The sequence below is a fragment of the Mercenaria mercenaria genome, chromosome 5, assembly GCF_021730395.1.
Source record: "Mercenaria mercenaria strain notata chromosome 5, MADL_Memer_1, whole genome shotgun sequence".
NCBI lineage: Eukaryota > Metazoa > Mollusca > Bivalvia > Venerida > Veneridae > Mercenaria > Mercenaria mercenaria.
This window is the reverse complement of record NC_069365.1, coordinates 1,826,276-1,853,155: the sequence shown is the minus strand read 5'-3', so window position 1 is coordinate 1,853,155 and position 26,880 is coordinate 1,826,276. Positions and strand designations below refer to the sequence as shown.

General features: G+C 36.2%; 2 protein-coding genes across 2 annotated transcripts in view; both read left to right on the top strand.

Annotated features, from left to right (window-relative positions):
- LOC128557002 (translation initiation factor IF-2-like) overlaps positions 1-5,899 on the top strand; it is a 46,292-nt gene extending 40,393 nt beyond the window's left edge. The window contains exons 3-4 of the mRNA XM_053543368.1: positions 4,394-5,392; positions 5,424-5,899. Of these exons, the coding sequence (XP_053399343.1) occupies positions 4,394-5,392; positions 5,424-5,899 (1,475 nt within the window). The remainder of the gene's footprint in view (positions 1-4,393; positions 5,393-5,423) is intronic.
- Positions 5,900-18,714: 12,815 nt separating this feature from the next.
- On the top strand, positions 18,715-26,669 carry LOC123558722 (zinc finger protein 729-like). Its single transcript, XM_045350601.2, has 5 exons — positions 18,715-19,067; positions 20,557-20,841; positions 21,912-22,402; positions 22,741-22,891; positions 26,146-26,669. Exons 1-5 carry the CDS (start codon positions 19,004-19,006, stop codon positions 26,430-26,432), a joined length of 1,278 nt encoding a protein of 425 aa, XP_045206536.2. The 5' UTR covers positions 18,715-19,003; the 3' UTR covers positions 26,433-26,669.
- Positions 26,670-26,880: the final 211 nt, after the last annotated feature.

Genomic DNA, 26,880 nt, shown 5'->3' with positions numbered 1-26,880 from the left:
TCACTGCCGAATGACAAGTTACCAATGCCGAATGACAACTTGCTACTGCCGAATGACAAGTTATTAATGCTGAATGACAACTTACCAATGCCGAATGAAAGTTACCAATGCCGAATGACAAGTTACCAATGCTGAATGACAAGTTACCAATGCTGAATGACAAGTTACCAATGCCGAATGACAAGTTTCCAATGCCGAATGAAAAGTTATCACTGCCGAATGACAAGTTAACACTGCCGAATGATAAGTTACCAATGCCGAATGAAATGTTGCCACTGCCGAATGACAAGTTACCAATGCCGAATGACAAGTTACCAATGCCGAATGACAAGTTACCAATATGTTTGTTAAATGTTGTCCTGCAGAAGGAGTCTCGAAAATACGATGATCTCTCTATCTTTAAAAAAATCGTTGGAACTCTTGGAGTATGCAGGCCGAAAATTTTAAGAACGAAATTTCAGTGTGTTGTTATGGCGCACGTGCCCTAACAATTTACTTCGTTTGGACAGGCACCCAAACTCTCCAATAACGCACGCGACAACATGGAATAGAATAATATGTTATGTCACGTTAAATGTTTCGTTTTGACGCATTTGCAGTTTCGTTCTGTCGGGCTGGCGCGCCGAGACAACACAACATAAATTAATGTCAAAGTTTCGTTATCTTGCATTTGCGTGCGCGCCGGGACAACAAAATGAAATTTACCATATAAGCCGCGTGTACACCAGTGCGACAGATCGAAATGTCCTAAATAAGCCACCATAATGGTTTAAGAATAAACATAAAATCGTGCTTTATTGAACCTTGTCAACCGGCACCAAAAGACTAACGCAGACATATATTTTTTCACAATTATAAATTATTCAGTACGTTCAATCACATTCAGTCAGCATGGCTTAACATTTATATACAGTGCAGCTGTAACGTCTCAGAATGTCTGGCATTTTGTTTTAACAAAGTATTATGCATTCCGAAATGTGGAACTAATCCAGGTGCCGCTTGTCACAAAGAAAAAGGGAATTATTCAAGTTATAGTTAGTTTTACTTTATGATATTACACATTAAACTTTTATCGGAAAACAAGCAAAAGCATTGCAAACTTTAAGTGCAACAAGTTGCGTATTGAAATAAACCATTTCTATTTCAGACGGATAGGCGTTTGAATATAAACCATTTTGTAATCAATCTAGTTCTATTTAAACTTTATCCTAAAATGATCAAGGCATTGACTGGTTTTTTGTTGTTGTTTATTTCAGTCTCATTCATTTACAGTATACAACCAAATTAACGTAAATGATCGATTATCGTCAACCGTTGTTTACTGCAGAATATACAACGTCTGACTTCCTTCTTTGTTTAACTGACCGGCAAACTGCCATGTTACAATCGTTATTTTGTAACTGGTAGTAGTTCTTTTGTTGTCTACTAACCGATCTAACCTTCCAGTTGGTCAAAAAAAAGAAGAAGAAAGAAAGAAAGAAAGAAAAAAACGGAAGGCAATATGATCATTACGCTCATTTCTCCACACTTAGAATAGGAGGTCCGACCCATTTTGGTGTGATGTCTACACTTTTTATTGCCAATCCGACAATGGGGTAGTTTCACTGATCAACCCTATCAATCCAATGAAAAACATCTTTAAATTTCTATTACTTATATCAGTTAGGAACAAGTAGCCGGACAACTTTCAGTCAGTATCCTTCAATATTTTCTCAGAAATTAATTGACATAAATGAAGAGCAAATTTCCTTCAACTCCTACATCTACTTTTGCTTGACCAGTGTAAAAGTTATTTTGCCAATATTTGGCATTTTTCTGAAGATCATTTATAATAATCTTGCATAAAAATTTGTTTTTATTGCTCATTTGATTTCATTGATCTATTTTAAAAGATAACGACCGCATCAGTCCACGAAATATAATCCCAGCGATCATCAGTAGGGGAAACTTCCCGTTCGGGAAGTCAACCTCTTGCTGTACTAAATATAGTAGTTGTTTCCCGTTCAGGAAAATCGTCCTTTTTTTTACTTGTTTCATTCAAAAGGTCCGGTGCATAACAATATGCATGGTATCATTAAATATAGTGCACCATTGTACACGTGACAAACCCATGTATATCATATTTTTTTACCGTTCAATTTTTTAGTATCCTAATAAGAGCTTTATTTAACGTCGTAATTTCTTAATTTCAATAATTCCCGAATAGGAAACATAACTTCCACAACGGGAAGTAGCTAGGTCATATATCTATTGATCTTAAATTGCTGTGAAGTACTTCAGTTACACAAATAATACAAACAAAACACTTTTTAACATTGCCCTCCTTGACGACTGCTATAACAAAATAATATTTACAGATGCTTCAACACTTATTATCTGACAAATAGTTCATAGTTTATACTCATATACACATGTAATTCTTGTTTTTAAATGTTATGTTGTTGTCATTAAAAGCTTTCATATGAAACTAAAACTAAAAAAAAAAACTAAAATTTTCTGAGTAGAAAAGCGGTCATAATTCTGACAGAATGCAATAAAGGGGTATACTTGGCTTACTTACTCGTTGTATGATTATAAACTTAATGTGATTTTATTATAATTTGAAAATAGATGATTTCACAGTATTATACTTCGCTGGTATAAAATAGAACGGAACGTTTACAGTGACATTTCTATTATTTTTTAAGTTTAGCCTGAAAATAATGTTGTCCAATTACTGTGTATACAAAAGCAACTCCGGTGTTATTTTATAGTTATTAAAATAGTTACAAGCAAGATATATATATTATAAATATGACAAAGTTGTGGCAAGTGTGATCCTACGTGTCTGGGGTTCATTATTCTCTCTACCTTTTGCCTTTTAAAATGTCTAGCAGTAACAATATGATATAGCCATATCGTGATCCTGCGTGATGGAGTTTAACAGTCTGTGTTTTTTGGGTGCGATCCAGTGCATTAACCGAAAATGTGTCCCTTTATTGCTGCCCGGGAGCTTATAAATTATCATGCCAGGCTAATATAACATTTCACCAAACATACTGACTATACGAATAATGTTTGGAATTGATATATAACACATTTTGGCCGTATCTTCCCATTCTTTCGGTTTTTATGTTTTCTTTATCACCTTTTCTTCCCTTGGGGTACATTTAAATCGGACCAATAAATCCTCCGAAACTGGAGAGCTTCCATACAAACGCAGATCTACCCAGAACTGTTCCTGTCGATTGATTCCTTTGCCAATTGTCATAATCAAGCGAAATCGCACATAGAAACTCGTAAACTTAGTTCCCAATCCGTTTCTGTCGGCGAATAAAAATTTCCTGCGATTTTGGTTCCCCAAGGGGGACAATTCCAACATAGGAAAAGCTTCACGGACGGGGGTCATAAATCTCAAAGACACGATGTAATGGCAAATACGTGGTTCTGTTTGAAATAAAACATTGTGAGGCAGCTAAGTTGATTTGTTGTTTGACGTGTTCATAAGTCTTTGTTACTATAGCCTTACAGCATTATGAGAAGCTGCACGAACAAGCGATGGGGTGCAATTTGTAATCATTACTTCAACTAATGAATTGAATTTTCTGAAAACCGTGGTCTGCTCTCTTACATTTCTCCCTATTTGCTTAAAGCAATGGAAACATGCAATAAAAGCACGATTTCATTTCAATATTTAATATCAATATTAACCAGATCATGTTGTAATTAACCCACTGGTCCGCATTTACTATGATCTTGGCTTAGTTTTTCTGGTGTTTCTGCTAGTGCATGAATCAGGAGATAGACATAAAAATAGGCCTAACATACGACCAGTGTGATAATACGATCATTGGTATGTTTATTGACACACTATGGCATGCTTAAAATGAAATCAGGGCCATTCCAGACTTGAATCGTTCTGATAGTATACATTTAATTCAATTATTCCTTTAAACTCGCTGGGTGTATTTGTCTGACATTTTTACTTCAAATAGTGATTGGTGTTGAACACTCTCAAAATCACCTACACTGTTTGTTGGATATAATTACCACAGTACAATGCTTTATGAGAAAAGAACAGAACAGAACATAACATTAATTAGTCTCAGTGTCCTTTCAAAGAAAGATTATTTCGATAAAATATTGAACGTACGTATCATCGGATTATAGAAAGCCGCCATACTCATTTGTGCGACATCTTTAGCAGAATATTTTAATTACTAGTATATGATTTATGGTTTACGAGTATACAGTACCCCCACCCCAGGCGCAGAAGATTACTTTATTTTTACCAGGTAAATATGAAGCACCCACACACGGGACGCTTTTCTTAGAATGGCTGCTGGATAGATGTTAAAAGAAAATAGTTTTTTTTTTTACATAAATGTCCCGTTTGATTTTCAGAAATCAATAGCGAGCTCGAAGAGCAGGCCCGGGGGCTCTGTCAGAGAAGCGAGCTCGAAGAGAAGGCCCGGATACCCTATTAGAGAAGCGAGCTTGAAGAGCAGGCCCGGAGGTCCTGTCAGAGAAGCGAGCTCACAGAATAGGCTCAGAGGCCCTATTAGAGAAGCGAGCTTGAGGAGAAGGCCTGGAGGCCGTATTAGAGAAGCGAGCTCCAAGAGCAGGCCGGGAGGCCCTATAAGAGAAGCGAGCTTGAAGAGCAGGCCCGGAGGCCGTATAAGAGAAGCGAGCTCGAAGAGCAGGCCCGGAGGCCCTATTAAAGAAGCAAGCTCGAAAAGCATGCCCAGATGCCCTATTAGAGAAGCGAGCTCGAAGAGCAGGCCCGGAGGCCCTATAAGAGAAGCGAGCTTGAAGAGCAGGCCCGGAGGCCCTATAAGAGAAGCGAGCTCGAAGAGCAGGCCCGAAGGCCCTAATAGAGAAGCGAGCTTGAAGAGCAGGCCTGGAGGCCCTGTCAGAGAAGCGGGCTCGAAGAGCAGGTCCGGATGCCCTAATAGAGAAGCGAACTTGAAGAGCAGGCCCGGAGGCCCTGTGAGAGAAGCGAACTCGAAGAGCAGGCCCGGATGCCCTATTAAAGAAGCAAGCTCGATGAGCAGGCCCAGAGGCCCTATTAGAGAAGCAAGCTCGAAGAGCAGGCCCGGAGGCCCTATAAGAGAAGCGAGCTTGAAGAGCAGGCCCGGAGACCCTATAAGAGAAGCGAGCTCGAAGAGCAGGCCCGGAGGCCCTGTGAGAGAAGCGAGCTTGAAGAGCAGGCCTGGAGGCCCTGTCAGAGAAGCGGGCTCGAAGAGCAGGCCCGGAGACCCTAATAGAGAAGCGAACTTGAAGAGCAGGTCCGGAGGCCCTATTAAAGAAGCAAGCTCGAAGAGCAGGCTCGGAGGCCCTATAAGAGAAGCGAGCTTGAAGAGAAGGTCCGGAGGTCCTATTAGAGAAGCGAGCTCGAAGAACAGTCCCGGAGGCCCTATTAGAGAAGCGAGCTTGAAGAGCAGGCCCGGAGGCCCTATTAGAGAACCGGGCTCGAAGAGCAGGCCCGGAGGCCCTATTAGAGAAGCGAGCTCGAAGAGCAGGCCCGGAGGCCCTATTAGAGAAGCGAGCTCGAAGAGCAGGCCCGGAGGCCCTATTAGAGAAGCTAGCTGGAAGAGCAGGCCCGGAGGCCCTATTAGAGAAGCGAGCTCTAAGAGCAGGCCCGGAGGCCCCATTAGAGAAGCGAGCTCGAAGAGCAGGCCGGGAGGCCCTATTAGAGAAGCGATCTCGAAGAGCAGGCCCGGAGGCCCTATTAGAGAAACGAGCTCCAAGAGCAGGCCCGGATGACCTATTAGAGAAACGAGGTCCAAGAGCAGGCCCGAAGGCCTTGTCAGAGAAGCGGGCTCGAAGAGCAGGCCCGGAGGCCCTATTAGAGAAACGAGCTCCAAGAGCAGGCCCAGAGGCCCTATTAGAGAAGCGAGCTCCAAGAGCAGGCCCGTAAGCCCTATTAGAGAAGCGAGCTCTAAGAGCAGGCCCGGAGGCCCTATTAGAGAAACGAGTTCCAAGAGCAGGCCCGGAGGCCCTATTAGAGAAGCGAGCTCGAAGAGCAGGCCCGGAGGCCCTATTAGAGAAGCGGGCTCGAAGAGCAGGCCCGGAGGCCCTATTAGAGAAGCGGACTCGAAGAGCAGGCCCGGAGGCCCTATAAGAGAAGCGAGCTCTAAGAGCAGGCCTGGAGGCCCTATAAGAGAAGCGGGCTCGAAGAGCAGGCCCGGAGGCCTTGTCAGAGAAACGAGCTTAACGGTAACGTACGAAGAGATTCAAGCATAATGGATTTCAAAACTTTTGGCGGGAGATCTCGCCATTTCGGGTTAGAGAAAAACACGGGGTCATTGGTTGATCTAATTATACAAAATTATATAATCAATTTAGAAATGCTAAAAGGCCAGCTTCCAAACAATTTTATAAGTATTCCTTGTTCTTTTAAAGATACGTTTTGAAAAGAAAATCAAAAATGACTTTTAAATTTATGTTAATGCAAACAATTACACCCTTTTACAAGCCTAAATTTTATTGTTCAGCCGAGCTTGCTTTGATGGCGTTATTCATATTAGTTATAAGAATTTTAAAGGCTTTACTTTGTAAGGATTCCATCAATCTGTGCGAAAGCGTCGAATTGCTTAATGGAATTTCTTGGTTCCTTAGAGAAAGCAAGGGCTGAAATAATTTCTGTTGTTTTGAAGGCGACTGATCACCCAGCATTTTAACTTCAGATATATACAAAGAAACTCCAAACATTGGTTTGGCTTCTAGACACTTTTATCATGACTGCAAAGTTTGTCTAACCTTAAACTATAAGGAGTGATAATGGAAGCATTCCTAATGATGGGCAAAGGCTTAATATAGTCACTTTCACCATTTTGCCATAGGATCTAAAATAAACTGATGGTCTAAAAATCGGACAAATTAGCAGATTGACGCACTAAAATTCTTTGTGTGTGTTGTTCGTTAAAAAATCGCCGTTCCTCAGTTCTTGGTTTCGATGATTTTTCTTTAATAATACCATCGAATATTCAGGTTGAAAAAAAATCAATAACTTCGTTTTGGAGTCCCATTGCAAATTTATTGGTAGGATTGTGTATTTCGCAGGGTGTACCTCGAATGTAGTTTTGAAACCATTTTCTCGAATTGTAAAATCGGATAAAACTGTGAAAGAAAACTCTGGTTTTGTACTTTGAACCTGATCACTTTAGACGTTTTATATATGTTCAAGTCTCATCACGTGTGTAAGTCGTATGGTTCCCTTGCTGCCATTCGATTTCATAATTTTGTTCTTTTTTTTTCTACTGTATACTGATGGTGATGGACGTGCAGAAGACAATGGTGGTGTCGCTAAGACTAGAAATGCCCGAAACCAATAATTGCCTATAACAAAGCAATGGTTTATAAGCTCTGAAATAGCACATTCCGTTTTTGTGCAACTGTAGTAAATATTCTCAATCCGGCACCTTTTCGCTGCAGTTGACACAGATATGAGAGATGTAACACTAACTCTAACCCGAACCATACTGAACAAAACAGATAACCGGCCATTTATTATGTTATCTTAAAATTACTGAAAGTACTGTTTGGAATTCAGCTCACTCTAACACCAAAATGTTGTTGATAACATGTCAAAATTGTAATGAAATCACTGTTTCATCATATAAATTTACTCATTCTACGGCACAAACCATTCTGATAACCAAACCCCCCCCCCCCCCCCCCCCCCACTTCGATGTTTAGAATTTACAAACTATCGAAAAATGTTATGAGAGCAGGAACTGGTAATAAAATCAAAATAACAGCGTTGTCGTGCTCTATCGAAAAATAACGATTTAAACTTAACTTTTGCCAGTAAAAAGATCAAAAATTCAACATCTACACCTATAGTGGCTTCTTTCCTTAAAGCACAACTAAAATGTGTTGTTTGTGACTTTTCAATACTACAATGAATAAAATTATCTTTTTGCGTGATTCGATTTTAATTTTGATTTTAATACCATATCGATCTAAGTGTGCGCTTACTTTAAAAAAAAAAAAACTACTTTCGAAAATATTAAAGAGATTTTCAAAATAGCAAAAGATGGGTTGGCTGTTTTGTTCAGTATTTTATCTATGACAAATTTAAGTTAACTGACCTATGTCTGACACAGGAAGACAAAACACTAATATACAAAGAGAACACATATGTTATGTTTTAGATCACTGCATGACAGCGGATCGATTAAGCTTTGTTCTTAGGTTATTTAATGACATTTGTACAAAAATAGGTGCCCACCCGCTTAGCTCAATAGGGAGAGTGCAGATCTACGGATCGCGGGGTCGTGAGTTTGAGTCTTGGGCGAGGCACATGTCCTCTATGACGATTTGATAAAAGACATTGTGTCTGAAATCATTCGTCCTCACCTCTGATTCATGTGGGGCAGTTACTTGCGGAGAACAGGTTTATACTGGTACAGAATCCAGGAACACTGGTTAGGTTAACTGCCCGCCGTTACGTAACTGAAATACTGTTGAAAAACGGCGTTAAGCCCAAAACAAACAAACAAACAAACAAACAAAAATAGGTTTTCATTAGACCTGACTTTAAGTGCAGATAGTAGATGTTACCTGTTACACAAGGACAGACTACATGTATATTGAACAGTGTGAATCTACTTTAACTGCTTATGCCAAAATCTCGATGAATTCGGCCAAATGGTAAATAAATGAATAATGCTGACATCTGATATTTGAATATTAAGAAACAAGTCAAACACTCGAGACAACAACATCAAAATAAAATAGAAAACAACTGCACAAACATTTCGGGAATGTTAAAATACGCATGCAAATTAAATTCAATACAGTCTTACGCGGATACAAAGTCAAATATGTCATCATTATCATAATAAGCCAAGCCTAATATAGAAACGTGTTTCTTCTCCCATTTCCCACCCAATACCTTACTTTTCCTAGAAATTATCCGCACAGCGTCAGTTCTTGTGTTAAAGCGAGTGCGAGTGTCTCTAAACATGGGAATCCAATTCCGGCGCAACTTTGATTATCTGTCATATATGCGAGTTTTGTTGTCTACAGAAGTCCCTAAATAGTGCTTTATTTATTACCAATGGCTGGCAGACGTCCTAACGCCAAAATGTATGAGCACGTCAGAGATAATCACCAGACGACATTACAGCGGAAGTGATCTTTAAAATTGAAGGTGAGAAAAAGTCTTGGTCTGGTGTAAAAACTAATCTACTCTTGAAGATGGCCAGCCGGGGCATGTGTCTAAATTCATTTTCATGTAATTGGAAGGAGCAGCGTCTACGGTAATATACTCCGCTTGTTTGACTGAAACCGTCAAATGCGACGAAAAAGATTTCTGTCAGATGTTTAGGTGTCAATCCTAGAAACTAGGGATTGAAGGTTATTGATCAACAAGTATGTCTTACCACTTATATAGACGTGTAAGTATTTGTACTGAAACAGTAAGCCACCATGCGTTCCGCATTCTTATATCACAATCAAAATTGTATATCTATAAACTATACCACGTTAATTATTATGTCATTCTTTAGATGGTTCCTTTGATAACCCCGTTTATTTAGTAATGTTTGTTTACTTTTCATATAGTACTTTATACTTGTTGTTATGTCCAATCGTGTTTAATTATATTATTATCCTCATTTTACATTTTGCTGGCAATTTTTAGTGCTTTCCTCATTATGACTTACCAAATTTACGCTAGTGTTATATTGACAGTATTCTAGGCAGCGGTATGCTAAATTTATGCCATACGTATTACATAATATGTAATACATAAAGTATTGCTCACAGACTTGAAACTTTTAATCTTATCACTGTGAAAATATAACTCCACTGTTTGTAGACTAGATTCACATTGTTTACTTTAACAAACTTTTGTACTATTATAAAAATGTGAAACTTTGATTTATTTCATATATTAATGTTCGTTTTTTTTTTTTTTGAGGGTCGGGTTGGGGGATATGTGAACACTTATACCATATTAATGTATTATAAAACTATAGTATGATATATTAACTTTATATAAATCAAAAGTAAAAAAATGTACTTGTTTTTTATTCTTTGAATTAAAATATTGACGAATGTAGTGTTTATTTGTTCATTTCATAATGTCAGCCACCCGTCATGGCATCATACGCATACACACACGCACGCACGCATACTGACAGTCAGACAGACAGACATTTTTATTTGAAATCAAATAGGCTAAAAGCCCATAATGAAATACATAGGCACAAATACGGACAGTGTACAAAAGAAATATATAATGACACATGTAACATAGGAGAACTAGCAAAACTGACATTGCGTTTTAAATCATACCCTATTAGATGAGGTAAGTATGTACCTGGAGAAGGCCGGTAAAAAGAAGCAAAAAGTTACCAAATAATAGAAGAATGCATTTCAAATATATTGACCTTCCATCGATTTTAGGATATTTTCCTTTCCTCTTTGCGTTTATTGTTTACTAGAAAGCAGGATAGTAACGAGAATGGTTCATCAATTACAGGAAAGTAGTTTCTCAATCATTTTACGTCTTTATTATATAACACATTTGAAAGCAATTTAGACAGAAACGAAAACAACAACAACCAAATAAAAAAACAACAACAACAACAAAAAAGAAAAAACAAGAAAGAAAGAAACACAACAACACCGCATTAGTTATATAAATACATAAAATACATAGTACATTCTATTTTGTACTACAATATGGATGCCAAGTCTTGTCGAAAATAAAAATACAAGACTAGCTATCCTACAGCAGATTTATATTAAACAACAGGTAGCTTAGGAAGACCTTATACGAAATCATCGAAAAATAAGGTCAAATGTTTATACCCTAAATGGAACAAAAAGAGAAAGTCCAAGTACTGTATTGGTCATACATGACGAACTGTGAAAACACATGTATATAATTACACTAAGTTAAAGCACCAGAATTTCGAAATTTGAACACTGCTCTGTTGTCGTCAGTACATTGATTTACAAACACTTGTCATATAATTCGAAAATGAGTGACAGTAGATTTATTACAGGGACTGAAGTCGTTGATTTAAGACAATACAAGATATTCAGTTTTCTAACAAATGAATGAGCAAACTTCAAATAATTCTATATACAAATGTTTTAAATATTTTATGGACAAGTATCCAATGAGTGTTGTTTTTCCATAAAAGTAGCAAGTATACGAAGATTGAAGTGTCTTTAATCTTATGACTAAAAAGTCAATTTATTGACTCAAGAAGTGGATGCCAATGTCTCCATACGCGGCCCCAATAGCCTTGGAATCCTAAACACCCAGATGCTGGGGCGCTCTATAAATTCCAAATGAAAAATGATATAAAATTAATGAACTTGACCAAAAGACTATGAATTATTACTGTCACATACAGATATAAAAAAATACATATCTTGGAACAGATAGTGTTCAAATATAGGCTGAATGCATAGGGATAGTTCAAAGACATTTCTTTTATGACAAATATGTCATCATGAAGGTATAGTGGGCAAATAAGCCTTAGCACATGATACTTACAGCAGTTGGGTGGGTGTTGGGGGGAGGGGGGGGGTGTTGGGGGGGGGGGGGGGTGTTGGGAGTGGAGTTGCTCTCTTATACAAAGGGTGTACGTAGATTATAGCATAATGCCTTTTATTGAATTTGAAATTAATCTAGATATAAAAACTATAAGATGGAATCATTTGAGCAAACGTATTTATTTTCAAGGCTTATAATAATTATTATACATATTTTAAATACATTCTACTAAATGTGTTATCTTTCAGACAGATAACAGTTGATCCTATATTAACACAGGTCAGATATAGGGTATATTTTCCCTACAAATATTTTCTTAAAACAATACTTACTCTCTTAACATTTTAAAATGTCAATTTATCGCTGTGTTTTTCTAAGTGATCAGATGACAATAGCTTAAGTATTTAGTGTCTTGCCGGGGTGCTTAATTTATGACGGTAAATCCTTAATCATAAAAAGAAGATCGACAACTTCATAAAAAGTAATTCTTTTGATTTAAGCCCGATTTTGTCGCAAAGAAAAATGTTCTTCAACTTGTAGTTAAGTTTATGCAAAAACATGGGTTGCTGTCCAAACAACTTTTCAATACACAATTGTCCAGTCTATAAAATATGACCAGGACAGATAAACACTGCTTGTCGTCTTCGGACATTATTTGAAGGATTTATTTAATTTTCCTGTAAATATTTTATTAGATTAGATTGGTGAAAGTTCAGGTTTTCTCAAGATTTAAGATTTTTATTAGAGTGGCTTCAATTATTATGTTCTTTAAAGAATGTGGAACGGCAGGTTTCAAGTGGTGACAAGAAGCGCACGCGCTCAACATAAACAAGTTGATGATATAAGAATGCAGATTGTTTTATTTTATCTGTTATAAATTCATCTACGTCGGTTTTTGAAAGATGGTTTCAATTTTCTATTCTAATATGCTTGTTTCTGTTAAAACACGCTTCCGCTTAAATGACGTCACAATGACGTCACGTTAACGTGCGATAACGTCAATGTTTTTGTTGCGACCAAGAAAGAGCGCTACTATGTTTTTTTCTACTGTTTGAGATAAAGGGCATATTAGAGAATTGAAATAATGTATAGAAAATCGTGTTTTACTTAAAATAATACACTCAAATTTGGTTATACGTCGGCAGAATAATTCACCCGGGCTGTGCTCTTGTGAAATTATTCCGCTATTCAGCGGACGTATAACATCTTTTCGTGTATCAATAACGTTAAAACACGGTTTTTCTATACATTATTTCTTAATTATAGATACATAAAGAACCGGACTCATCTTGATACTGTTATATTGTTGTTTTGGATGTTTTTTTTTTTAATTTTTATATATATCTTTTTAAATCTTAAACACGATGATTTCTTTTAGGTCTTAAAACAATACTCCAATAAATTAAACCCTTACAAAATCATCACCTTTCTTATTTTGACACATGACCATCTCGTGATAAGGAAGGTTAAATCGCATTATTTCCATCCAAGTTATCTGTATTTTCGTGTGCTGTTGGCACTTACAAACAAAAGGAAAAATACCACATTGTATTGTTTATCATTTTTCAATGACGTTTATTCAGTCACCTGCGATTTTAGTTTTATTGCATCAGTCTGTTGAGATAGCAAATTTTCTCAAATCTTGTTGAGAGATATATAATCTTTACTTAAAGAGACAATAAACACTGATAAATGAATCTTTCATGTGAAAAGTATTGCACTTAATCTACATAAAGCCACACGAAAAATTTTGTAACAATTGTTAAAGATGTTATTTTTATCAAAATTGTCAAATAATTTATCTCCGCTGTCCACTTTTGTATTGTCTGTAACGGTACAGGGCACGCGCCAGATGTCATACTCTCGCGGGATTTCAAGTGTTGTCACGTGACCTTACTACCATTGTTTCCTTTAATGTCTGAAGAGTTGAGCTTCTGGTACTTATGTGTCCACTTATTCCAAACTGAGTGATGTACGCCGCTATTTACAGCCATTTATGTCCATATCCATAATTAGCAATCACGATCTGTGTCGCCAGTTTATGAGCTGTTTCGATTTCAAATTTATTTCATTATGTTGGTTTCTTGTTGATATTCATACAACAGACGTAACTATAGAATACATTTACTGAATGTCTTGTGAAACGGCAAGCCATTCAATAATCGTTTTATTACATGACATCAGAACTTGATTTTCACCGTTTTTTTATTTTTTCAAATTTTTTACTTGTTAGCCAAGTAAACGTGTTTCATATAATATAACATAAACCGGTCACATGGCACAAACAAATTAACCGGTATATATGATTTATAGAATGAGTCCTGAAATAATACATCTTATTACACAGTTGCTCATTCAGTTTGCCGGTTCATAGTTTGTGCTATATGACCGGTCTATATTCGACCCTATTTCACTTGGCTGAAGACAAAATTTGGAGAAAAAAGTCTGTGAAAATATATTTCTAACACCATGTAGGCTAAATAAGAACAATTGAATGACTTACCGGTCAACTGAGTCAAAACTCTGTGTTTCGGTGCTCGGGCAATAGTTTTGATTATTGACCGGCTATTCAATAAGTGAATAAAATGTTTACTGTACAGGCAGAATTTTCAAGTTGAATCCTTTTTTCACTATACATGGAAGCTAACTAACCTGTAAATTTTAATATGAAAAGAGTTCTGACACTGTTGCTATTCCCCTTGAGGTCTATAAAGCATCAGTATGACACTTTTACCGTCGTGGGTCCTGTCTGCATTGTGCTCTTTATTGTTGCTGACTATTACCTTTTGTATTTGTCTTTTATAGGGAATAAAAAGATACTATCTCACATAAAATCTTTATTATGACTTTAATAAAATATCACATGTTTCCTTTTTAACTATAGTAGTAATCAGAAACTTAAGTCGTCACGATAAGTTGGACCATCTTACAGGGGAGAAATGACCTTGAATATGTTTAGATGAATATATTCGCATTATCATTATTATCTATATATTATTACCTTTGTTGTTGTTGTTGTTGCTGTCGTCGTCGATATCATCATCATCATCATCATTAGTAGCAGCAGCGGTAACAGAAGCAGCAGCATCGATAACTATTAAATAATTCGTTGCCGTGTTTAAATCCATTTCTACGATTTCCAGATCAAGACATTTCTATATAAATTATTGATATGATAGGGTCGTTGAACTGCTAGGTCCTTCACACTTCTGTAGGCTGAAGAAATGTAGAATTAATACAAATTATAATTTAGAGAGATGAAGGAATGCAGTCACTGATGACTAGTGTCGTAGACATTGAAATGAATTTCTATAAAATACGCCCAGACAACAGTAGTTGTCGTGTTGTGGAGCAAGTTTTCATACACCCCGAATTACGAATTTTGCATCAGTAACATATTTTCCAAGTTTTTTTTCTTACTTAAAAGGGACCGTTATATGTGTCCTTCCCTCTGATTTTTTATTCAAATTGCGCAGTTTCAGTCCCATTAAATTGACTTTACATTAGGAATTTTATTCCCCTTTGCCAAATACTCAAATAATAGGTGCATCCCTACTCCACCCTCAGTAAGGAACCCGTTTCAATAACTGCGAAATTCCAAGAGAAAAAAAAAATGTTGGAGACGTTTCTGCTATAAAGTATAAAGTACGCATGCACAGTTAAAACAGCTTGAATATTCTGACACACTAACTGAACAGTAACTATTACTAACACATACGTGACACATATACTAGTACTACGTTTTGTAAAGAGAAAATATGCATTTTGTCTATCTGATCTATCTTAACATTAACGTAATTATTAAACGGCGGTAAATTTACATAATCGTGTTTCTGGATTTCTAACAAACGTATAATAGTTTTTCTCTAGTAAATGACAACTCCCTATGGGTACACTGTCTACCATACACAGTGTTCACCCAGGTTCTACTAGAGGATTTACCCACGAAGGAAGCCATACACAGTGTTCACCCAGGTTCTACTAGAGGATTTACCCACGAAGGAAGCCATACACAGTGTTCACCCAGGTTCTACTAGAGGATTTACCCACGAAGGAAGCCATATTGTGCCGACGGTCGTCACGGTACTAAAATTAATGGAAATACTTCGTTGGGTTCTATGTTATATCGACACATTTTAGGTCATATGGTGACTTTCCAGCTTTAATGGTGAAGACAGACCCTAGATTCCCCACTACAGGCGTTATCCCAGACATAGTTGAGTACCTTGGTAGAACCACCGACAACCCAACCAAGCTGCATGACAGAATGCTACATCTATATAGTGGGGTTTCGAATAAACAACGTTGAGAGACAAGTGATCAGCAATCAGCGATCTGGCTCTGCCACAGAGGTACGGGCATAAATGCAATCATAATAGCCGGACAAATGAATTTACAGACATATTCAGTTCATTTTCTTTTGACAACAATGAGTTGTTTCTATCTCGGCAGGCAATACTTGATAAAATGAATATATTTATCACAAAATAATTGTCTGAAAACTACACACAGGTCTATATACTAATACATTTTCTTTACTAGGTACTGGTATAATTCTTACGTTTTATCTATATCACTTTAATAGTGTTTTATGTATGCATTTCATGTACGAACTTTTTCCATTTATCGTTGTGATGACATACCCTGGTACGTACAGTAAAGGTAAAAGTAAACTTTATTTACCATGTGTGTGTGTGTGTGTGTGTGTGCGTACAATTTTTCTGTCATATAAACGACAGTGTGTACTTGTAACAGTGAGCACAATGCCCAATCACGGCGTAGACACGTGACATAATACCCAAACCAGTCACCGGGATGACTAGTCCCAGCACTATCCTCTTAATGCTGAGCGCCTAACGAGGAAGCTACCAATACCATTTTACGTCTTTCTTATAACGCGGCAAGAGAGCGAACCCACGATCTCCCGCACTCGAACCGGACCCCACGATCTCCCGCACTCAAACCGCACCCCACGATCTCCCGCACTCGAACCGGACGCCTTACGACACTAGGCTAACGAAGCGGTTATTTTATTTATCGTCGCTTTGTGAAACAATGAACATAAGCTCTGTAGAGCTTTTGAGCGTCTATAAAACACACAAAATCATTGACAGAAACAAAAATTAGGAGCGTCCAGATGTCGTGACTGAATACATCGTTATTTTTTGCTCATCAACAATTTAGTATTACATATTGTTTTATGTAAACCCCGCAGCTCTTTCCAAAAACATTAAATTTGCATAAGACTCTTTCGAGTACAAATGGAGAACTCGCACTGGTAGATGTGAAACTTTAGTTATATAAACCAGACCCGAGACTTGTGCCTTAGTGAATGGTAATATCTACTGTATTATAATGAAGGTTCCTCTAAGGTCGAGTTTAATTCAGAGTTATGGTCCCTTGAGAGAGAGGCTTTGTATCTGGCCATGTTCAATCGGTATAATTAAATCAGACATTTTTTACCAAACTTTGTTAGGTCTGTGCTTGGAAAACAAAATTTATTCAAAAACGTTCCAAAATAAATTATTCAGTTAGACGAATTTTTTACTTTTTACAGTATTTTAACGGCACTCCGTCGCCGAAAATGGAATGTTGTTGGCATTGGTATAGTTGCTGTCACAGTTCATGTCTTATCTAGGCACTGTTCGTGCCGTTTTAGTAAAAGTCCAACATCTAATATGGAACATGGTCCCTAAATCAGGTTCGTGAGAAATCAGCGTTTGATAAGATGTCTTAAAATGTTCTTGCTGTACTTTAGCATCAGTCAGCGATCAAATACTCACTTTGTTTCGCAGTAGGTGAATAGACACTTGTAAACTTCGGGATATTGCCATTACACTTACAGAATTATATATGTGCGATATTTTATATCATAATGTATAAATGTTATTTTGCGTTTCATTACTAATTCTCAGTTCTTTCAATTCGATTGTAACGCCGCTTTTGAGTCCGGTTTTCCGGAAAAACAACAAACTGTTATGCCGGACATAGTATAAATGAGAATAGCGGTGATGTTACTCGATATCCTCAACACACCCGGATGATGACCTCATACATTCGAAATCTTCGCTGTTTCTGTTAAACGGTCTCTTCAACACTGTCCGATGAACAATATGATAATTATATTCATATTATCACGGATTTTGTTTCATTTAATTTCTTACCTCATCTAGCTTCATGTGTTCGTACATTACGCGATTTCAGCGACCATTCTTAGCCGTTAACGGCACTTTTAAATCAATGCAACCAGATTGAATAATGTGGCGACACCGAATACAAAAATGTCGGGAAACACAGAAAAAAAGACAAGCCATTATTCACGCTTGTACCTGGTTCCTATCAATATGGGAGTACCATCCTCCCGGGAATTCGGCAGCCAATGGCGATTTTGTAATCAAACTTAACCCCGGTGCATTATGGGTACATCTGGAGCGTGTTTGAGTGTTAAGAGTGATTGACTCTAGTGATTTAATTAATCTAATTGATCTGATTAGTGAAATAGAGGTGAACTTCACTGAAATTACGGCAAATGATTAAATCAACTTTGTTGACGATTCTTTCAAATAATTTTCAACAGATTATCGGGTTTTAGACGGCTTGAGATTAATTAAACAGAAATTGGGGATATTGCTGTCCTTAAATCTTTTATGAACAGATGGTTTCTGGTTTTTAACTGATTTGAATTTAAATTGTTTCAAAGCCTTTTATTGCATGGTAACAAGATGAACATTGAAAACTAGCTTTAAATATCGCTATAATTAAGATTGATTATTCTACAAATAAGGCATAAGTTCTTGTATTTTCGAAATCACTGACTTCTTTTGATTGAAATTTTACTGAAAAGTTCACTTGCCATTCAGTTTGTGTCAGTAGAATACAGACAAAAATAAAAGCTTTTTTTTACGTTTTCCGTGTATCTACAACGATATTCTAATTTGGATGATACAAAAGTGAAATTTCAGTTAAAATGATGAAACTGTTCTGTTAAAATCCTAACTAAGCGTATACGAAAATTTAAATAAAACATTTCGTTAACCCTTAAAAGTATTATAATTTCTTTTGCAGTCCTAAAAGTATTGCTAGAGATATCGATAACTGTAATGGGGCGGAGCTACAGATAATCAGACACACCGATTTCGTCCAATAGTGAACTTCCGTGGCAAAGATTGATAATCTGGGCACATGTCACTTGTAGATTTTCTTCTATATACGCATGCGCTACCGTGGCATTGCGTTTGCAAGCGTGATTTTTATTTAAAATTCAAGACTAATTCTTTTATTGTGCTAATACTTACTGCAACGTATTGTTCCTGTTAAAATAATATGTTTGAAAAAGCCGGCGAAGAACAGTTTGTAAAGTAATTGTGACAATAAATAAATAGGATACGAAGTTAAACAATAAAATCATCTCGTATTGAAAGTAAACTTAAAAAAAGCTCTTAGTGTGCGACTTTTCATGCTATACCAAAATCGTTTTTGGTGAAAAACTGTGAAATCAAAATGGAATTGGAACCCTCTCTGGAACATAACAGTGCTTTCTCGGTAGTTGCGCCGAAAAATAAAGGTAAACGTATCTATTCAGTATTAATATCGTAGTTACAGTAAGATTTCACTGACGCAACAAAATGTGTTATTTTTACATCAGCTTATAAAGTTTCTTTTAGGTATAACTCTCGTTTTGAAGAAAAAAAAAACAAAACAAACACAAAAAAAAAACAAGTGTTTTGGTATGGTTTTGTTTTTTATATATAACGCTAGATTTTCACAGCGGGTACCATTTCTGGTTATTAATAGTATAACTATAATTGTATCGAATTAACTGTTAATGTTTCCTACCATTACTTTAGTATTTTGCTGAAAAGATTGTCTCTTTATAATGCCTGAAGTATGATGCTATGGCATGTATACATGACGAAGACGTTAGTCATAAGAAACATAAAATAATCATATCACATGAACACTTGCATTAAATAAATTGCGAACACAGATATATTCATATTATAATATTTACATATAAATTTTTTGTTTGAAATAGCTAGAAATATTATTTCTCGAAACTATTTGCATAAGAAAACAGCTGAAAATGAATTTGTATTTAGTAAGAAAGTGAGTAAATTATTTATTTTAGCGACATGTTCAATATACTACATGGTGAGGTTCTTCCAGTTGAAGTGTCATTTAATGTCAAACAGTAGTTAATTTCTAGACTCGTAGGGGGAGGGGGATAAAAGTTTATTAAACTGATTTAGAGTTGCTAAATGAGCTGGTGTTGGTGCGGTTATTAATTCCACTGTAAATAAACAAATATAAAAAACTTTGTAAAACTGATTCTTAAAACAATTATATAAAATTTTCATTGCATTTTCCATGGCTATGTTACATTTTCTGAAAGGAAACATCTAAATTTTTGTTGGACGACACAATTCATGTTTAAAGCGACTTTTCCAGTTTTTGGCGGTGGAGGAGGACCAATAGGATCACCATTTAACATTCAAACCATTATAATATTCAAAACAATATAATTTTTATTAACTAATTAACCATTTGGAAAAACCCTGTGACACATTTTCTGCAAGCAATGCTTGCTTAAAAATATTTTTTTTTAATGAAAAGATTCAAAATATTTTGAAACAACGTATTTTTTTATATTCTTTTGGTTTAAATAGTATTTATCTCGGAAACTACACTTTTAACAATATACATGCATTTTATATATGAGTAGATAAGAAAACAAGTTTACAAAAGCTATGGATTCTTCTCCATTAGGAACATGTTTACACAAATACAAAGATGTGTTAGCAACATGGATAGCAACATTTGATTCTTTTAACTTGCTCCCTTCCATATTAAGATATATATGTCTATTCGGGTGTCTGTCTGTTTGTTTATATTAACATGAAAGTCATTAGAGTGCCAACCTACTTAGTATTAGATATATTGTGTTTAAGTTCTTATGTGTGATATATACCTCTATCATACATCGGGAAGTAGTAAAACTAAAGGATTACATACAAATATCTCTTGTTAAACCTTCTTTTTCTTTATTTTGACAGAGTTTGAGACAGCCATGAACCTGACTATCCCTCACCGCGTCACACCCTCAACATCACCTATACTGACGTCGCCAATAACACCGCGAAATTCACTGGCCGCCCATGCGAGTCCCGGAAGTTCAAGGTCATCCTCATCCCCATCACCGGAAATGGAGAAGGAAAGCATACCCCATAACAGAGAAGTAGGAAAAATTAGGCCATTCAGACCGTGGCTGAGTGTTAAAGATGAAGTTGAGAAGAAAGAACTTGAAGAAAATGAGGAAGAACAGGACAAGATAAACATAGGTAATAAAAATTACCGTCGTGAGAAAACTAGTCGCAACTGAAAAACACCATTCTACTAATTTATTTTCACTACGCTAAGGCTGATATAATTTATACAAGGTTTTTCTTCTGTGCGAATTTGTAAACAATATCTCCTGACATATCGCTTTTCTTCGGTGTCAACGATTTTGGCTCATAACTAGGGGAACCCAGAGATACCGCGTGGCGGGAAACTCTAATGTGTTTCTGGTTTCATACTAATTAAAAACTTTAAAAAATCCTTAAATATATATTATTGCGTAAGGTTTAACAATAATATGTGTTTTGAATATAAACTTATAAACCGTATAATTTGATTTAAAAAAATATGTACTTGATACCTTAACTGTTTGGTATATTAGGCATTACATATACACTCTTACATGCATTTTAATTAATATTAAATTTTTAGACGGAGAAAGTTTGACACTAGTTAGATTTTTAGAAAAGTCTCCTTTTAGCAAAGCAGTTACCAAGTCATTTAATAGCAATATTTGTTATAGATAGTCTATTGCCATCAACCATCCCTAACCTTTGGAATGGTGTTACGTTATTTTATCAATAAACAAGAATTGCTAAACAAAAATAAACTAAAAAGGCAAATTTAAAAAAAACCCAACCCACCCCCCCCCCCCCCCCCCCCAAAAAAAAAAAAAAAAAAAAAACAACAACAACAACAACGTGTATATAATTTTCAACATTTACGGCCAGGTTCTTTAGGCATAAATTTTCATAATTTGCATTCATGGATAATGTACCGCTCACTTGATATTGAGATCTAATTCCACCTATTTCCGCTTCATAAATTAAGGAACTTCGTGTACGATATAAGCAGTTAATTTTCAATCTTACTCCATTCAATATATAGCATACAAATGCGCTAAACTACATATTCTGACTGAATAAAATTCACTAGGAACTCTGGAATACAGGACCAAAGCGTAAATGTGAAAATCATTGTGTAGCTAATAATTTGATATGAAAATTGCAATGCAAGTACTTCTGACAACTAGTATATTATTATTTACTTGAAATATATTTTCTATTCGTAGATGATGCATCAAAACCTAAAGCAAGCACTGGCATGCAGGATCCAAAGATGTGCCTCGCTGAAATTTATCGTTATAACTTACTACAAGGGATCTATAGAAATCCCTTTAATTTATTTGCTATGGCACGAACAAACATGCCGAACCTTTGGACGGACCCAAGAATGTACCCATACATGTGCGCAAAAGGACTTGCTAATTTCAGTCTAAATATGGGTATAAACCAAGTCGGATTCAATATGAATTATGAAAATCATGGTCTAGAATCCCAACTTACACACCCACTGTCTGAATATGGAACGTACGAGAAGGGAACATACGAGTGTGTGAAATGTATGAAGCAGTTTAGTACACCGCACGGGTTAGAAGTGCACGTGCGACGGTCACACAGCGGTCGGCGCCCATATGCATGTGACGTGTGTAACAAAACATTCGGCCATTCAGTTAGCCTCACGCAACACCGGGCAGTACACACACAGGAGAAAAGTTTTCAGGTATTTTTGTCATTTCTTTTTTATTCTAAGGAAAGTTAAATTTTAAAAGTTATGTATCTTTTACTGGGTTTCAGTCAAAATAAGGATAATGATGAACCTATTTATATTTTCTTTGTCTTTACCATTCGTCCTCTTTGTTTTTCATCTTCTTATTTTTGAATTAAAATACAATGTCGATGAAAAGGAAATTTAATGTACCGGTCTGCATCTCAGAAATGCTGTAAAAAGACAAATATGTTTTTATATATAATCGTTTCGGCTGATCTTAAATCTTGTGAAATATTGCTGTTTTGTTAAGATTTTATGTAGTATGATGTATTGTTTCACTGTATTTACAGTGTCAGCAGTGTGGTAAATCATTCAAGCGTTCCTCCACGCTGTCCACCCATCTACTTATCCACAGCGATACCCGACCTTACCCCTGTCCTTACTGCGGAAAAAGGTTCCACCAGAAATCTGACATGAAGAAACACACATATATACATACAGGTAGGTTTATGGTTTCAAATCTTATGCATTCCTAACTTCAACAGCCACATACTTACATTAAGGTAACTGACTCCGTAATAACACAGAGGATATTACATGAGTGTCTTTTCATATTGAGTATTAAATGAGTTGAAAAAATAATAAAATGCGAGACTCTCCCGACCACTTATCAGTTTTAATCAGCGAGTTTATTAAATTCAATGTGGAAAGTCACAAATATAATATCCTTTTTATCACATGTTAGCTTTTACATTTGTGTATTATCAATTTTATGTAATGGCTTTATTTCACAAACATGTGATAAACTCCCGCGACGTCAAACATGTGATAAACTCGGTAATTTCCGTGCAATAACGTATCTACATGAGCCGTCTCGGCATTCTTCGGTCGAAATGCATGTGTTTCCGTAGAATAACGGAGAATAACGAATAAGCTTACGACGATTACGTGCCGAATGTTATGACGGGCCAATTACCTTAATTTATTACAATATATTTATAACGTTGTTGATGATGGTGATGATAGATTATGATGATGATACCAACCACGTCGTTGGTGGTGATGATAATGATGACGCCGATGATGATGGATGAAGATAAGATAATGATGCTAAAATGATGATGACTAAAGTAAATGATGATGACTAAAGTATAGATTAAAATAAATCGTAGTGTGATTATATTATTACAAAGTTGTTGGCATTTGCTTATAACCATTTGTAATGACTTGTCAACAGAAGACTCTATATTTTCGGCCTCATAGACCTCAGCCATGGTTAAACTCTTTTAACGTGCATTCGAATCTCCTCTTTTCTTGCTGGTTTAAAATTAGATCAGTCGAACAATACAAGTATAATTCTGATAAACTGACCAGACGTATATTACTAGTAAGTACAACATTATGTGATAATTCTCGGCACATGTCCCCGAGTTTCGGGCAAAATTTCACAATTAAGTCTAATAATAAAGAAACGGTCAAAGACATTACTTCTACAAATGGCTGTGAATTTCATTATTCAAGACCGTCCCAGAAAATTGTCCATTTAAATTACCCTGGAAACCACAAAAACGTCACAATGCGTCGCTTCTGCAGGGAGCAAAATATAGCCATGCCTCTGTGATTTAAAGGTTAGCTGTCTCCAAGACTTGGGCTGTTTTCTAACTCAATTACTGATTCATTAATAAACGGTTTGCACTAATAGTCAATCTTCTTCCCCAGTTATGGCGCCTAATTGTGAAAAGTTCGCATCATCATGCCAAGGTGCGCGTTTTAATTCCATTTTCAGCCAAATTAGCGCACGTGGTAGGTGTAAATAAAACGGAATACGTCACTTCCTACTAATATAGTTACCGGTGGTAATTAATCTCGGAAATCTGATTTAGACGCTTTATGGTAGTTTAAATGTGCAGAAATGCAAGAATTCAAAGATTGCAGCGAAAGTATGGAACTAACTTTCAATTAGTTTCGCGTTGAGGGAATTGGAAAATCTAGGAGAAACTTCGTAATCACGGTGAACCCTTCTGCAGTAATGAACAAAATTCAATCTTCGTTCCCTGTTTTAAAATTTACGAGAACAAGCTGTGTTATTTTTTGACATTTAAAAAAACGTTTGATCTTCTGACTCTTGGTCGTTATTCGTTCCGTTGGTGATAACTATGTTGTCCAGTTAGTAACCAGGCCTCATGAATTGTTAATTACAGTTCACCTTTCCATATCAAAACAGTTCTCCCTAAACACATTTAATCAAGACTAGGAAATCTTCCTACTAAAATGCACTTTTCAGACTTTTATATGTTTAAGTGTCGGAAAGATGTAGTATATGGTACTGAAAAAGCTAGCTTAAATAAGTTAATAATCAAAATATACAAATTAATACATGTCAAGGGTTAAATCTCGTCTCCTAACATACATTTCCGAGGTAAACAGTTTGTTCATAGGCATTTGAATAAGTTTTCCAAACCACCTTGACAACTTAAGTAATCATTCAGTGTATATTTAGAGACAGTGCAATTTTTATACAAGGACAGAAGCGCCATTTTCATCCCTAAATGAATCAAAATAAAAAGGACCTATTGCCAGGCACGTCGACTTTCAAGTAGGAGAATAAGAAGATTTACGTACTTAACAGAGAAAAACAATGTAAAAAAATCTTGTTTAATATTTTCCATTTTATGCACAACAGAGCTGAGTTTGAAATTATTTCTATAAAGCAAACACAGAAAGCATTATGTTGACAGATTAGGTACAACTGTCGTTAACAATTCCGAAAACCCGCCAAAAATCAAACACAACCCCATAGACAATTCACCGAGGACTCAGATTTGAAGAAATTCAATCATTGTGATTGAACGAAAAGTAAATTGTTTTCTCACCCCGGCACTCTCATGAATCTATATCAGCTCATTCGGCAATCTGAACGGAATAGAAATGATTCCAAACTGTGTAAATTTACATAAATCCAACGCGTTTAGCTCCGGTAGAAGTAATGAAATCGTGCCGCTTTGGGGATGTTTATAAAACCAAAGTGAAGTTTGCACGAGTCAACATGTAACACAATTAGGCTTTTAAGGTTTATAATTATTTGTCATGGCCTTTTGGGAGAAATCGGGAGTGCCATTTTATTTGACAATGGTGAATCTAGCATCAGTACGATTATCGGTGGGGACTGCGATGGACAAATTGAATTTCTTATGCTTATTGATAGAAATACACGACGGATCATTCCCAGAACAAATTTACGTCGTGTCTGATATTTGATTTAGACGGAATTAGTAATGATAGAAAATCCCTTAACAGTGTAAACTACTTCCGTATTTGTGTTATTAGTTAAAAGACCCTTGGTTTCTCAACACTGATTTCTATTAGGGGGATTCTTGATAAAAACCAGAAAGGCGAAAGCATTGTGATTTGTACAAATTTCGACTGGCTGTTATTCATTTGTCAAATTTACTTGTTCCTGACCGTCAAGTATTTCTGTGCTTTTTTTTTCTGTATTCGATCTGCGGAATCTCTCTGACAGGAAAAGGAAAGCATGTCAGTGGCCAGCTTCATTGTTTTAAACAAAAAAGATCTATTGTTGTATAGAAAATTACTCTTTTTATGGCAATATTTAGTAAGATTTTGACAGTACCAGAAATGACAATGAATGAAACATAAAAGTATCTTCAACTGAAATGTCACGATTTGACAAAAATACTACATGCGAATTTTTGTGACATTCGCGTTTAAATAAGTCGTTTATTTTATATTTCCAGGTGAAAAGCCGTACAAATGCAGCCATTGTGGGAAGGCATTTAGCCAGAGTTCAAATCTAATAACTCACTGCCGCAAACACTCTGGTTTTAAACCCTTCACGTGTAAAACTTGTGGCCGGGCGTTCCAACGGAAGGTCGACATGAGACGTCATCTCGAAACCCAACATGGTGAGGAAAAAGCAACATCAGACTTATTTCCTGTTTCGACTGTGTCACGTGATTCAATGATCAATACAGACTATGGTCATGCGCATGCACATGCGCACAGACAAGTACTTGTTTCGTGATGAAATGTACGGGTTAACGTTGTTTCTAACGAACATTGCTGACTCCTTGCAAGTGAGATGGACAAGACAGCATAAACTGTAGACCTCTAAAAACGATGTTGCATTTAAAAATAATGATGAATGACTATACTTGTGTTTTGAGATGTTTATAAAATACTTCTTGAGCTATACTTTTATATCACTTGCAGAATCCATTTTTGTATTATGAATTTTTTAACTTTAAGGTCATATCTTGCTTTTACATCTACATCTACATCTTTCACCCAACCGTCGATTTCCGACTATCACTGGGCGGCGCTGTCAGAGAAACAGTTGTTATAGAACTGATATGTTACAATGTTAAAAGAATAAAAGCTAAAAAAGACAGTATGCTACAGTTAAAATGGGACAGAGGCAACAGAATTACATACTGACCACCGCCAGCCTGTCTCTAAAGATACTGAGACTG

Bases quoted from the DNA above. Each gene is read 5' to 3' on its own strand.
- LOC123558722 (XM_045350601.2), top strand. From the start codon at position 19,004: ATGGAATTGGAACCCTCTCTGGAACATAACAGTGCTTTCTCGGTAGTT. The intron at 19,068-20,556 runs GTAAACGTATCT...TTATTTTGACAG, and splicing joins AGTTGCGCCGAAAAATAAAG to AGTTTGAGACAGCCATGAAC. The intron at 20,842-21,911 runs GTAATAAAAATT...TTCTATTCGTAG, and splicing joins ACAGGACAAGATAAACATAG to ATGATGCATCAAAACCTAAA.